Source organism: Peromyscus leucopus, chromosome 8b (assembly GCF_004664715.2).
Source record: "Peromyscus leucopus breed LL Stock chromosome 8b, UCI_PerLeu_2.1, whole genome shotgun sequence".
In the NCBI taxonomy this organism is placed as follows: Eukaryota; Metazoa; Chordata; class Mammalia; order Rodentia; family Cricetidae; genus Peromyscus; species Peromyscus leucopus.
The window spans coordinates 29519249-29534845 of NC_051086.1; the positions used below are offsets into that span (position 1 = coordinate 29519249).

General features: G+C 44.2%; 1 protein-coding gene across 5 annotated transcripts in view; it reads left to right on the top strand.

Moving 5' to 3' along the window:
* Positions 1–285: 285 nt before the first annotated feature.
* Positions 286–15597, top strand: part of Nde1 (nudE neurodevelopment protein 1) — a 32747-nt gene continuing 17435 nt past the window's right edge. For 2 of the 5 annotated variants that reach the window (XM_028858401.2, XM_028858404.2), the window contains exons 1-4: positions 286–392; positions 4613–4736; positions 5582–5735; positions 10236–10384. In XM_028858401.2, coding sequence (XP_028714234.1) covers positions 4654–4736; positions 5582–5735; positions 10236–10384 — 386 coding nt within the window. In that variant the 5' untranslated portion in view covers positions 286–392; positions 4613–4653. Of the gene's footprint in view, positions 393–419; positions 730–859; positions 918–4612; positions 4737–5581; positions 5736–10235; positions 10385–15597 lie in introns of those variants that run through there. The other 3 variants (XM_037200682.1, XM_037200683.1, XM_037200684.1) reach the window with 3 other exon arrangements.

Sequence of the window (15597 nt, forward strand, 5' to 3'; positions counted from 1 at the left end):
GTTCTCCCAACTGCACCTTTGTCTCTTCCTCGGCAAGAGCAAGAGCGGATATTTGTAACCAGTGTGAAGGAGAGGCGTGTGGGTGTTCCTGGGTGAGTGGTACCTCGTGCACGGAGCCGCCTGAAGGCCCTCTCACACCGGCCTTCCGGGCTACCAGCCCGCGCCTCCCCGCGCCCCCTCCCGCCCGGCACCACCATAGCTTGGTGGCGACGCGCCGGGGCCTGGAAGAAAAAGTTTCCAAACCTCGCTTCTCGGCGCTGATTGGCCGAGCTCGAAGCGTCCCGGGCGCGGCAGCCAATGAGAGGCGCGGGCCGCGAGGTGCGGACCGGGCTGGGATCGCGGTCAAGCCCTGTTGGCTCGCGCCGTGCAGGGATCGTCGTCGCCTGGGCGGGGTAAGTGGAGCCAAGTTGCGGGCCGAGGGCCCCCAAGCCCGCAGCACCTAGCGGTAGAGTCCCCCCAGGCCTGGCCCAGCTTTCAGCCTAACATCTGTGAGCTCCACCTCTCGCCCTGGCCAACTCTGTTCCCCTTCTGCTGGCCGCTTCCCTTCCTCAAGCCCTGCGCTTTTCCTGCCCCTTCATCCCACAGTCCTCGGGTCCCCAACTGCTGCCGCATGGGTACCGACCGGCCTGTGTCCAACCTCCTCCACAGCGCCTCTTGGGTCTCGGCTGCCGGACATTTCAAATTTCTCTAGACATCACTTTGGATCAGATAAACTTTATCCGGTAAAGGGTGAGAGTGCTTACCCCACACCTTGAATGTTGGCCCAGCTCACCTACCCCTTTGAGGTCTTGGGTAACCCAGCGTCACCTTGGCTCTGGAGCGACTTTGTCTTAACCAAGTCATCTTGGTTTTGTGCCAGGCTGTGCATCCTCCTCGACTTACCTGATAAAGAAGAAGCCTTTTGCCGCGGGGTGGAGGTTTGTTATTTTCTCTGCCACCTGTTTCTGTGTATTGTGTGCTAGGATAACCTCTTAGGATTGGGACGGGTGCTTTTGAAGTACAATCTGACACAAACTACTCTCCAAACCTGAGGTTATCTAACCATTCACCTCTTCACCCAACACACTGGTATTCAACAAGTTTTGAGATTTAAGTAATTCCTTTTACAACGTTCCATATGGAGTTAAATACCTGTGGCCAACCGGTTGAAGTAGCAGGGGCGACTTTATATTTTACCTCCACTTGGTTAATAGTTTGCTAACTTGATTTAACCTGTGTGGATATTTTTTTTCCCTTCCAAAGTGTGTTCTACCTTAGAACTTGTGAACTTGATGAGATTAAACCCCCTTTTCTTCAGAGGGGATTTCCTAGTGTGAGCCTCTACAGCCTGCACTGGGTTTGCACCAGTGTTGCGATGGAAATGCTTGATATATAGCCCAACTCTCAGTGGGTGTTAAAGAAATGATTGAAAAGACCTGGAGGGGGGCCCAGACCACAGTGGGAAGATTGCCTGGCACCTTGATCAGTAGAATGAAATGACCTCCGAACAATAGTTACTCTGTTTTTATTCTTATTCAAATATAAGTCCATCCCCCACCCTCATCCCCCAGTAATGAAGAATGAACCCAGGCCTTGTGCATTCTAGGCAGGGCTCTATTTCTGAGCTACATCCTTAGCCCACCAAGTATAAACCTTTAAAATTTCAAATGCAACCATATTTTCGACTCAAAAACACAGTTCTCATCTTAACAGAATAATAGTTCATTTTTGAACCCAGTGTGAATGACAGTGGCCCAAGAGCACAGATTCCAGTTTCCTCAAACACCATGTTTCACTGTTGGTTGTGTGAGATCGTACTGGCTACAGAACAAATAGTAGTTAAGGTGTTTACCAAATACAGTGCTAGGGGTTACAGACACAGGTCACAGCAGGGAAAACCCTAGTAGAGTTTAAATTAGTGGAAGCTAGAAGTGTGCTCCGAACATATTTTAGGTTTGATACTTACAAGGATGTTAGGTCAGATACTGGAATGGGCAATGAATACCTTTCAAAGGTACTAAAAATAGCACAAGATAATTTAGCTCTGATCTGCAACATTTTAACTCTACATTATCTTCAAGTTCAGTTATTTGGTTTGTAGAATCTTTTTTAAAAATATTTATTATGTATTATGTCCTGCCTGCGTGTACACCTGCAGGCCAGAAGAGGGCACCAGACCTCATTACAGATGGTTGTGAGCCACCATGTGGTTGCTGGGAATTTAACTCAGGACCTCTGGAAGAACAACCAGTGCTCTTAACCTCTGAGCCATCTCTCCAGCCCGGTTTGTAGAATCTTTAACATAGGTGCAGCCAGCCTGTCTTCCTGTCTTCCTTCCTTCCCTTCCCTTCCTTCCTTCCTTTCCTTCCTTCCTGAAACTTCAGTTAACACTGTTTGCTGTAAATTGTATTTTTTTAGTTTCTTTTACCAAAAAGTCCATTGTAAAGAAGTGTGTCAGGTAGAAGTACTTAAGCTCAGTGCCTGTTGTAGCCCCACTCTGGCACTTAACCCTTTCTATACCTGCTACAGAGAGGGAGAAAGCAGTTACCGTGATGCTTTTCTAATGTAGTGCGTACAGTTCTTATTTAACAGCATTATAGTTTCCAGTTGTCCTCTGCTGGTAGTTCTCCATGTTAGAGAATGGTAAGGACATTCTTTGCATGTTTCTGTACTTAAGCTTGAGGACAGAAGCCAGGCTTACTACCTCTTGATGTGTTTTACAAGTGACATCATTTCTGTAAATGCACACCATATTCCCATCATCATATAGGTTATGTGAGAATATTTGCCTCCTTTCTTTTCCCTGCCTCTCCCTTTCTGCTTTTGTTTTTGTTTTGAGACAGGTTTTTTTCCTGTGTAGCCTTGGCTGTTCTACAGCATGCTCTGTAGACCAGGCTGGTCTTGAGCTCACAGAGATCTACCTCCTGCCTTTGCCTCCCGAGTGCTGGGATTAAAGATATCATTCTCCACTTGCCTTTTTGACAATTTTATACAAGTGTATAATACTCAGCCCTACACTCTCTCTTCGATCCCCACCCCTCAAATTCCCATTCCACTTTCATGTTTTTTTTTTTTTTTTTGGTTTTGTTTTGTGATGCACTGGTTTAACTAGGGCCAATTGAGTCTCCACGTTCTTTTTTGAGACATGGTCTCAGTGAATCTGGAGCTCGCTAATTTGGCTAGACTGGCTGGCCAGCATGCTCTGAGGATCCTCATGTTTCTACCACACAAACTTTCAGCACTAGGAGTATAGCCTTGCTTTTTACGTGAGTGTTAAGGGTTGAAACACAGGTCTTCATGCTGTGTGGCAGACACTACCCACTGAGCCATCTCCCCAGCCCACTCCCTGCCCCCCCCCCACTCTTTGCCAGGTCTCACTGTGTTGCAGGTTGTGGTTTCAAATCCCTGACTTGGGCTGCAGCTCTCCTTTCTTGGTCTCCCAAATGGCACCACTGCACCAGGAGCCTGGTATTTTCTAAGGATCCCTGAACTCTGTTCTTCTCCCTTCACCTTTATTCTGACTTTTTTTCTATCCATCTTTTTTTTTCCTGGATCGCTGCAGAAGATCACCATTTTATACCTTGGCCTTCCTCAGCCAGCCACACCACCAGGATGAACTTTTGAGTTGAAGAGTCTGTCTGTCCCTCTCCTCAGAGTGCTCCAGTGACTCCTTGTGGCAGTCAAGCATTCCTCCCTTTCTCCTCTTTTTGTCCTTTTTCCCTTCCATCTTTCTCTGTGGCCCAGGTTAGTTTAGGATCTCTCCTTTCTCCTGCCTCAGCTTCTCAAGTGTTGGGATTACAGGTGTCTACCACTACACACAAATGTGTTTGTAAAGTTGGCTGTGACTTAGCCCCTGGGTTTTAATCTGTGCTGCTCTTTCTTATCCTCTACTGTCAGCCTTCTGGACTTCCTCAACTCCCCCACAGCCTGGCTACTTCTCTACTGTCTACGTGTTTAATGTCCTCCTTTTCCTTCTCAATCCGCTTTCCTATTCTGGTTTTCTTTGAGATGGGGTCCCAGACTGGCCTTGAACTTGCGACCTTCTTGCCTCAGCTTCCTGAGTGTTGGGATGCCAGGAGTACAATACCCAACACTTTCCCATTTCACATGCTACTCATGGGTCACCTTCCTAGGAAGCCAACCTTGACTTCCAGGTTGAATTTTGGACTCCCTGTGTTCTCAGATACTGCAGGAATGCATATCACAGTGCGCTGGTGGCTTTTCAGGGACACATCCATGTCTAAACTCACCAAAGTATGCACTCCATAGCTAGGCCATTTGTTGTGGGTCAGCATCCTGTACAGAGTTCTGTCCCTGTGCTCACCCAGGGCTTTGCAGTAATTTACATGTAACTTGCATCTCTTTCCCCAACAAGTCCCCTTGAGAGGAGCAGGAATCTAGAAGATACCGTATTTGGATCTGAGGGTCCTATGCTAGGTACTGAATGTGGGGGCATATATGTAAGCCCTGGGCTGTAATAGGGGGTAGGCTACTTTTTATTTAGTTTTAATTTTTGAGAAAGCATTGTTTTCCCATTTGATCTAGCATGAAGTTCAGGGCTTTTACATTTATTTTTATTAAAGACCATCTGTTTACCCAGAAGTCACTAATGATTTTTAAACTTTTCTCATAGACACCATGTCACAGGAAGAGTGAGCTCCTGCCCATTTTATCATGGAGGACTCGGGAAAGACTTTTGGATCAGAGGAGGAAGAAACAAACTATTGGAGAGACCTGGCCATGACCTACAAGCAGAGGTTAGTCCTGCAGTGTCCTTCACTGCTTCCTACTGGGAGGATGGTGGCTGCCACTTCTGCAGGCCTCTCATATGATGCTCTGAAGCCAACAGTACTGACCCAGGAAGAAACTAGGATCACCTTGCTCTACAGAGGCCCCTAAGCCTTAGGGAAGGCATACAGTCTGCCTAAGGCAACAGCTGTGAGAGGTAGAGTTGGGATTTGAACTACAAACACCTGAGGCACCTAACTATCCTAACATCTCATTGTATATTCTGGATGGGTCTTTATCTATTCCTGGATGTCCGGTCTTTTGTAGGGGAGAAGATTTACCTGTGTCTATCAAAGTAGACTATTGCTGGAAAGATGGCTCGAGGTTAAAAGCACTTGTTGCTTTTGCAGAGGATCCAGGGTTAAGTCCTAACACCCACATGGTTGGTGCCTTACAACCATCCTTAACTCCAGTTCTTGGGGATCTGATACCTTCTTCTGACCTCCTTGGGCACCAGGCATGCAGGCAAAACACTCATACACATAAAAATAAAATTGAAAAAAAGGTATGCTTACTTTAAAGTTTGAAACTGGTGTTTCAGTGCACATATCTGTGTGTGTGTGTGTGTGTGTGTGTTTTGGGTTCAGCACTATGTAAGTTCAGGCTAGCCTTGAATTCTTAAGCCTCTGACCTCAGCTTCCTGAATGCTAAGATTACAGTTGAGTGCTTCAATGCTAGCTCTAACAAACTGTCTTCTTGTCCATAAAGTGGGAGTAACAGTGGCTGAATAAAGTCGTGATCCACACACATCACTGCGGCACAAATATCCAGCATCATTAATTCTGTGATAAATGTATTTGCAAACCTGCTATAGGGCAGAGAGTACACAGGAGGAACTCCGAGAATTTCAGGAAGGAAGCCGGGAATACGAAGCTGAATTGGAGACTCAGCTGCAGCAGATTGAAACCAGGAACCGGGACCTCCTGTCAGAGAATAACCGCCTTCGAATGGAGTTAGAGACTGTGAAGGTGAGGGGCACAGGAACATGTCTACAGGTAGGGGGTGGCTTTGTGGCAGGCAGGTGTTGTATGGCTGAAGCAGCAGTCGTCGGATGAAGTGACCGCACCCAGGCCACTCCCTCCTGCAATCCCTTCAGGTGTCTGTGTCATCGCTCTTTCTGCCCCAGTGGTGGAGATCTGTGGAAAGCAAGTCACACACATGGCCTACAGCCCTTCTTGGTGGTGGTCTGTACTGATTTCACAAGAGACGTGGTAAGGAGAGCTCATCAGAGGCCACAGTGTCATTAGAATTGCAGATTCTTGAGATTGAGTCAGTAGCCCAGGCTTACTGTGACCAGCCCTGAACTTACTATGTAGCTGAGGGTGGACTTGAAGTCCTGATCCCCTTGCATTCACCTCCTAAGTGCTAGGATTAAAGGTAAGCACCATCATGCCTGGCTTTAGAATAGCTGGTTCTTGTATATTACAGTGTAAAATGTGGTATCTCTTAGTGACATGTGGCTATTGAAATGAAAGCTAATGAGGAAAAAAATAATTCAACACTAGCCACAGTTCAAGTGCTCTATAGCTACAGTGACTCATGGGTTTCACTTCTGGACACAGATCACAGAATACCTTCTAGAACATTCTGTTGGGCCATGCCAGTCATAAGCAGGTTTATTAACTGGTTCTACTTGGACCCTTTGCCTGTGGTTTTATTTTTTTATGGATGTAGTTACCAGTGATTAAACAAAATCCAAAAATATTAAATGGGAAATCCCAGACAAATTTATACATTTTAAATAACTTATTATGATGTAATGTTAATAATCATTCTGTTTTATAATTGTTAACTTTTTTTTTTTTTTTTTTTTTTTTTTTTTTGGAGACAGGGTTTCTCTTTGTAGCCCTGGCTGTCCTGGAAATTGCTCTGTAGACCAGAGATCCACCTGCCTCTGCTTCCCAAGTGCTGAGATTAAAGGGGTGCATCACCACTACCTGGCTATTGTTAATTTCTTACTTTGTAAGCTAAGCTTTATCATAGGCAAACGTGGGAATAACAAAGCATATATAGGGTTTGGTAGTGTCTGAGGTTTTGGAGAATGTAGCAGAATGTCTTGGAATGTGTTCTCTCACATAAAGAGCAGGCACTGTGTTGCTTGAGAATGGACATTGTTGTGAGGGGCTGAGCTTTGCACTGTAAGACAGTGAGTAGTACTTCTGGCTTTCATCTGCCAGAAACAAATAGCACTCCCAACTTCTGAGGTTGGAACAGCCAAAAATACTTGGGGGCTGTCGAGATGGTTCAGCTGGTAGAGGTGCCTACCATCAAGCCTGATGCCCTGAGTTTAATTCCTAAGAGTCACATGGTAGAGGAAGAGAGCTGATGACTGCAAGTTGTTTTCTAGCCTCTGTATCCATGGGAGTGGGTTCTCTGCTTCCATCATGTGGGTCCCAGGGATCTAGCTTAGGTCATCAGGCTTAGCAGCAGTTGCTATTTCATCAGCTCAGTTTCAAAGTTTAAAGACCGGGCAGTAGTAGCGCACACCTCCTACCACTCGGGAGACAGAGCCAGGCGGATCTCTATGAGTTTGAGGCCAGCCTGGTCTACAGAGTGAGATCCATGATAGGCACCAAAACTACACAGAGAAACCCTGTCTGGAAAACAAACAACCAAACAAACAAAAAAATGTATTTAAGGGGCCTGGACAGATGGCTCAGTGGTTAAGAAAACTGGCTGCTCTTCCAGAGGTCCTGAGTTCAATTTCCAACAACTACATGGTTCTCACAACCATCTGTACTGAGATCTGGTGCCCTCTTCTGTTGTGCAGGCAGAACACTGTATACATAATAAATTATATATTTAATATCAAAAGCTAAAAATTATGAAGCTTCCCAGAAAAAAATCAGAATTTCTAACTTCCTTTGAGAGATGGAGACCTGGCTTCACAAGGCCTGCATTGTCCTCACCAATGAATAGGTGAGCCCAGCCTGTCCTGGTCACTGTATCCTGATACCAAAGATTATCTCTTGCTCCTTGTCCTATGTAGGGTCCAAATTTCTTGTTGACTCTGGAAGTATTTTCATTTGACCCTTGAAACAGGCAATGAAGAATCCTTCCAATTCTCACATTGAAGAGGCCTAAGGGCTGGAAGCTGTGAGGAGGAAGGTTTATGGCATGAACAATGGCTGGGGGAACCCTAAGAGGCCTTTCATAGGGCTGCATACATACCCTTCAGTTACTAAGTAATTATATGCTTCAAGACTGACCCTTGAGCTTGCAGAAAACCTCTTCATTACAACCTCTGGCCAGAGGCTGAGGGAAGAAACACTGTACAAAGAGCCTGCCACCTGTAATTGCCTTTCAATCACCTATGGCAGATGGATCAGCTGTTTGTCAACTTTGACTTCAGCAGCCTGTGAGGCATCAAACAGCGTTTACTGAGGTCTCCATCAGCTGACAGCTTTTTACAGTCAGTCCCAGATGAAAGATCAATGAGATAGCAATTTTCATGTCCCACATTCAAATATCTGAATCTATGCAGGCAGAGGTTCTGGGTCTCCACATCTTCCTGGGATCGAGGTTAATAATCTAGGATCCAGTTTCTTTTTGCTTAAGTGCAGATACTTACTCTCTGATGCTTACCAGGAAACCCTAACAGCCTTAGGATATTGAAGGCCCCTTCCTGTTGTCATCCTGCAAATCAATTAACAGCCACTTCGGTCATTCTTTTCTGGGGGCTCTTACCCTCCTTCTTAGGCATGGGCAGTATGACATCACCTCCTGGCACATCTGGCACATCTCATAATAGCTTTGTTTCTTGAATCTAGTCAGGAAGAGGAGCTAGCCTTTTATTTATTTAAACTTTGACAGCCTGCATGGAATGTTTAGTATTCTTGCTTTAACAGTACATGCTCTGATGGCCCTGATCTTGGCTGTTATTTGTTGCAGCTCAACCTTGGGCCAGGCAAGTAACTGAATCTTAGTTTCTGTATCTCTCACAGGGGATCAGATGAGTTCACACATTATAGCCCAAGGGCCGGCACACAGTAACAGTCATCTAAACTGCTCTTTGCTCTGGGAAAGCACTGGCCAGTCAACTTGAGCTTCTTTTCCTTACACTGCTGGGGAGTGTCTTGAATCAGAAAGTTAGGATGGTTGTCACACTAAGTATCTGATGTCTCCTTTTGTGAGATAAAAGCAGCTAATGTCATTCTTGCTATTTTGCTCAAGTACAGTGCACATGAGTGAAGCAGGACCATATTAAGTTGTAGTTGAGGCCTGGGCGAGTGCATATGGCTTTTTTGGCTATGGACACCTTGAATGAAGGTTGTTGGGTACTGAAGGGGCAAGGTGAGAGAGGTCAGGATGACAAGTGCTGAGAGGATTAGCAGGCACATGGTTAGGAAAGTTAGTGCATGCATACTTTGAGTGACTGTCACTTACCCCAGCATCCTCTGCTGTCCTGGCTAGTTTTATGTTAACTTGATACAAGCTGGAGTTATCTGAAAGGAGGGAACCTGAAATGAGAAAATGTTGCTGTAAGATCTGACTGTAGGGGTTTGGGATTTAGCTTAGTGGTAGAGCGCTGAAGGCTCTGGGTTTGGTCCTCAGCTCTGAAAGAAAAAAAAAAAAAGAAGATCTGACTGTAGCATTTTTTAAGTTAGTGATTGATGGAAGAGGGCCCAGCCTATTGTGGGTGGTGCCATCCCTGGGCTGGTTCTAGGTTCTATAAAAACACAGACTGTGCAAGCCATGGGGAGCAAGCCATTAAGCAGCACTCCTCCATGGCCTCTGCATCAGCTTCTGCCTTCAGGATCCTGCCCTATTTAATTCCTGTTCTGACCTCTTTTGATATGGAAATATAAGCCAAATAAACTCTTTCCTCCCCAAATTGCTTTAGTCATTGTGTTTCATCACAGCAATAATAACCCTAGCTAGGACAACTGCTTCTTACCTGAAATTTCATGTTTATGGAAAGAAGGTTCTGTTGACTGAGCTTAGGGGAGACTGGGAGAGGAAGCCTGGAGCTGCCTTGCAGGATGGGTGTGAAGGGATAATGCAGGGACCTGAAAATGAAGGGAGAGACATTCCTTAGGATGTTGAAGTCATGCTGAGGATGTGCCTCAGCTGGAGACTGAGAATACTTACCTAGCACACATGAAGCCCTGGGTTTGATCTCCACCACTGCATAACTGGGTGTGGAAGCTCATGCCTATAGTCCTAGCACTTTGGAGGTGGAGGCAGGAAGATTAGTTCAAGATCATTCTTCCTTCTTGGGTACATAGCTGGTTTGAGGCCAGTGTAGCATACATGAGACACTCTCCCAAGAAAAGATGAGCTGCTGTTGCTGGGGTGGGAAGAACGTAAATTTGGTGCCTGAAGCCATCAAATGTCTTCTATAGGTAGATGGCACTATCCATGTGTGGCGTCCCATATTTGATGTGGTAGTGGGGTGATGATAGGCAAAGGATGTGAACATGGATTGTCAAAGTCTTCACTGAGCTGGCTTCCATTCTGTCCTGCAGGAGAAGTTTAAAATGCAGCATTCAGAAGGCTACCGGCAGATCTCGGCCTTGGAGGATGACCTGGCTCAGACAAAAGCCATTAAAGATCAACTGCAGAAATACATCCGGGAACTGGAACAAGCCAATGATGACCTGGAGCGAGCCAAACGGTAGGTGGGGTGAGGAAAGGTTTATGAGACAGCAAATACAGAGCAAACTCAGAAGTGGATTGTGAAGAAATTGGTGCTGAGCAAATCGAAACCCTAATGGATCATGGGCAAGATGGAACATGTTTACTGTTTCTGGTGTTCTTCCCACCTTCCTGAAGATGTGAGTTTCTGTCTGGTTTCTTCTTCCTCCAGTTTGAAAGACTACCCTCAGAATTTCTTATAGGTAGGACTACTTATGACAGACTTTTGCTTATCTGAAAATGTCTTTAGTTTGCCTCCATTCACGATGTGTGTGTATATGTGTGAATAACCATGTGCATCTGTGAGCATTCTTGTGTGCCAGAGGACAACCTTGAGTATTCGAGGTTCTTTGCTGTTTTTGGTATTTTATTTTTTTAGGTGGTCCTGCCACCCAGCTCCCAAATAAATCACACCCGGAGGCTTATTCTTAATTATAAATGCCCAGCCTTAGCTTGGCTTAGTTTCTAGCCAGCTTTCTTTATCTTAAATTATCCCCATCTACCTTTTGCCTCTGGGCTTTTCCTATTTTCTTCCGTAAATCTTACTCTATGGCTTGGTGGTTGTGTAGTTGGGTGGCTGGACTCTGATGTCCTCCTTCCTCTCTGGCTCCTCCTCCATCTCTCTTTCCTCCCGGATTTCTCCTGCTATATATTCTTTCTGCCTGCCAGCCCCGCCTATCCTTTCTTCTGCTTTGGTATTCTTTATTAGACCATCAGGTGTTTTACACAGGCACAGCAACACAGGTTCACAGAGTTAAACAAATGCAACATAAACAAAATATCACCTTAAAATGATATTTAACTACTTTCCCCCCTTTCTGTCTAAATAAAAATGAAAGGGTTTTAACTTAAACATAGTAAGGCTGTATACAATAACAGTTATCAGGTAAGGATTACATTCACAATATCCTCTCCATTTGTAGTTAGTATATTCGAGAAAACAATTCATTATCTATTCTATCTTTGTGAATCTAAAATTTTACACCTAATTTACTTTCTATTGTAACTAAGGAAAACTGCAACTTTAACTATTTAGTCTTCAACTCTATCAAAGACCCAGAAGGATGTAATATTATCTAACAATACAGACATTTGGCTTCCTGGACAGTCACCCAAAGTTCCTCTACAACATTGAGGCATCCATCTCCAGCCTACAGGCCTAGAGTATCTGGCAGACTCTTCTATAAAGCAGGAATTTTGAAAGACTGTCCTGCCTTGTTTTGGCAAAGTTCGTCAGTCGTGCCAGGCGGTGGTGGCGCACGCCTTTAATCCCAGCACTCGGGAGGCAGAGGCAGGTGGATCTCTGAGTTCAAGGCCAGCCTGGTCTACAAAGTGAGTTCCAGGAAAGGCACAAAACTATACAGAGAAACCCTGTCTTGAAAAACCGGAAAAAAAAAAAAATTCGTCAGTTGCTTTTCTCTGTGTCCTGCAGAATGTCTGGCAGCCTCTTCCTTGAAGCAGGAGCCCTGAAGGACCATCCCACCTGTTTTGGCAAAGTTTGGCAAGTCTTTTTCCTGTGTGTCCTGCATGTCCAGTCTGCACAGCACATTTTCAGCAGTCAAAAGCAGGAGCAATTTCTTTGCTCAGTGGTTAACCTTGCCACAGTGAAAGCAAACTCCATAAGGAGTTTCTTCAATGCCCATCATCTTCTCTGAAGTAAATTGGTGCTGCCAGGAACAGATGTGTGTCATGAAAAGCCCTAAGTTCACAAAACATTTTAAATTCCATATTCTCTAGTCTTTGAAAGGTTTGAAGACCATCTATCTATCTAAAATATATCTCTATATTATCTGGAAAGCATACCTAACATATCTACAGTTTGATTGTTATAAATGACTAGCCACTAGCCTATGTTTCCTGATTATCCTATTTAGTTTATAAAAGCTTTTAAAAACTAGAACTTCACCCTACATTTCCAAATGAACTTCATAGGTACAATACCTCAAACAAAAATAGAAACATACATACAATATGTTGTAAAACAAAAATATTAAATTTTTTTCAATATACAAAAATGCTTTAAACAAGAGTAGAAACATATGTACAGTGTAGCAAAAATAACTTTAAATTTGTATGAATATATTCCTCTAAATGATAACAAAAATCCACAACCCACCAAATAACAAAAAACCACCCATACCCCCAACTCTTGGGAATGTGGGTGTAGTTTTCTCTATACTTCTTCCTGCTATCTATGGATGAAGTATCTTTAGGGTTCCAGAGAGGAAATTTGAGATAATGACCACGTCCTGGGAAGACCAGCAGTAACCTTTGCTGATAGATGTCACCTGTCAAGTTCAGGAGATCTTGCTTGATCAAACCTGATCCATATTAATTCTGAAGGACTCCACAGCCTCTCATCTCTTATGGAAACAAAACTCCAAAGCATTTTTGATTTTCATTTGATAAATACATTTTTGACTTCTTTTTTAAAGTTAAGGCATTTCTAAAATATTTCTAGGTTCAATTTAGCAGTCCAGTTCACAATCCTATGTGTCCAAAAGATAGAAGAAGCTATCCTTTGCTTCTCAATAGTCAAAAAATTCAAAATCAACACATACAGGATCCAGATTACATGTGTATTTCCCATCTTACGTAGCTTATTCTCTTTTATATTACTTTACTTCTCTCTTTGAAGGCTCTTATTTTATAAACCATTTTTTTCTATGACTATACCCTTTTTCTTTTCTTAAGCCTATGCATATTGTTAAGCACACTCTAACCTTTTAGAGATTTTTTTTCCATCTGGATCTCTTTTAATGCGTATCTCTAGTCTTTTTTGACTGCATTAGCAAACTTTTAAGCTGCTAACATACACCTGGATCCTCCATGAGTGGCTCTCAGTTTGCTCTGCCCACTTCTCGGAGTGGGGTGGGGAGTTGGGGGGGAGAAAGCCAAGCATGAAGCTCGAGGCCTTTGGGAGGTGTGTCTGACCAGGAACTGCATTCGACTTTCCTAGAGCTCTATGCTTGCACTGTGGCAGGCATTTTTACTTAGTTTTTTGTTCCTACTTAATGTATTAGCTGTTCAAGGGCTCGGTGACTGGCAGAAACTGTCTGGCCGAAACCTTAAAGGAGCTGTGTCCCTTTTTTGTTGTTCAGCTTTCTCAGGCTCTAGATGGATATACAAGAAAGAGCCCCTACTCGGTATACCAATTTGTTGTTGGGGGCTTTTCTCTTTTTTGGGGGCCCACCACCCAGCTCCCAATAAATCACACATGGAGGCTTATTTTTATAATAAATAAGAATCTCATAAATGCCCAGCCTTAGGTTGGCTTAGTTTCTAGCCAGCTTTTGTTAACCTAAATTAGCCCATCTGCCTTTTGCCTCTGGGCTTTTTCTATTCTCTTTCTTCCTTAAATCTTACTCTTACACTGTGGCTTGGTGGTTGTGTAGCTGGGTGGCTGGACTCTAATGTCCTCCTTCTTCTCTGGCTGCTAGATCCTCCTCTTCTCCCAGATTTCTCCCTCTATATATTCTTTTTTGCCTGCCAGCCCCGCCTGTCCTTTCTCCTGCCTTGCTATTGGTCAGTTCTTTATTAGACCATCAGGATTTTACACAGGCACAGAAACACAGCTTCACAGAGTTAAACAAATGCAACATAAACAAAAGTAACACACCTTAAAATAATGTTCTACAACTGTTCTTGTCTTCCATCTTAGACTTAGAGTCTTTCTTTTTGTTTTACCCCTGTGTATGTCAGCCTAACTGGTGTAAGCTTTCAAAGATGTTTCTGCCCACTGTCTCTCTGTAGGAGAGCTGAGACTGCAGACTCTCTCACTAACAGGTCTGGTTTTTACATAGGTTCTGGAGATTAGAACTCAGGTCTTCACACTTGTGAGACACTCTCATCCAAGTGTTGACAAGTTTCTGCTGTGCCTGAAGATAACGGCTTCTCACACTTATTTATCTATCTATATATTTTTGCGACAGGGTTTCTCTGTGTAACAGTTCTGGCTGTCCTGGAACTCACTCTGTAGAACAGGCTGGGATTGAACTCACAGAGATCTATTTGCCTCTGCCTCCAACTGCTGGGATTAAAGGAGTATGCCACCATCACCTTGCTGCTTTTCACCTTTATTATGTTTACTTATTTCTCCTTATGGTTAGAATATGATGCCAGTCCAGTTCGGTTTTCTTCAGATGGATACACACTATTTATTTGACCATTCATCATTTTCTCTAGGGTACTGAACTCAGCTCCACTGCATGTTAATTTTTTATTTATCCTGGCAACTATTTCTGGATTTATATTTGGTTCAGTCTATAGTCCTGGATAGTTCTTGTCAACTTGACACAAGCCAAAGTCAGTTAAGAAAATGTCTCCATAAGGGCTGTAGGCAAGCCTGTAGGACATTTTCTTAATTAGTGATTAATGGGGGAGGGCCCAGCCCATGATGGGTGGTGCTACCCCTGTCCTGCTGGTCATAGGTCCTATAAGAAAACAGGCTGAGCAAGCTGTGGGGAACAAGCCAGTAAGCAGCTCCCTTCCATGGCCTCTACATCAGGTCCTGCCTCCAGGATCTTGTCCTGTTTGAGCTCCCATCCTGACTTTCTTCAGTGATGAACAGTCATGTGGAAATGTAAGCCAAATAAACACTTCCTTCTCAGGTTACTTTTGGTCATGATGTTACATCACAGTAATAGTAACTCTTACTAAGACAGTATGTGAAGCCACATTCTGAATCAAGCCACTGTCATTTCCACACATACATCTTTGATCAAAAACAAGTCATGTGATCACACTGAGTCAGAGGGTGAAAGAGTGTATTCCATCCACAGTGAGGCTCCAGCAAGGGTGTGGTTGCAGGGACAGATGAAGAATTGGGACCAATAATGCAGTTTCCATGCTGGAAGGTGGTGGCGCACGTCTTTAATCCCAGCACTTGGGAGGCAGAAGCAGGTGGATCTCTGTGAGTTTGAGGCCATCCTGGGCTATATGAGTTCCAGGACAGCCAGGGCTACACAGAGAAACTCTGTGTTGTATAATCAATCAATCTATCAATGATGCAGTTTCCTACAAGAAGTTAGTACATTCACACAGTTCAAAACTAATATGGGTGAGAGTAGGAGTCCTTCCCTCCCCCACCCCCGCCGTCCCCTAGATTTATTCTTTTTGTTGTTGTTTTTTTTCAAGACAAGTTTTCTCTGTGTAGCTTTGGAGCCTGTCCTGGAACTCGCTCTATAGACCAGG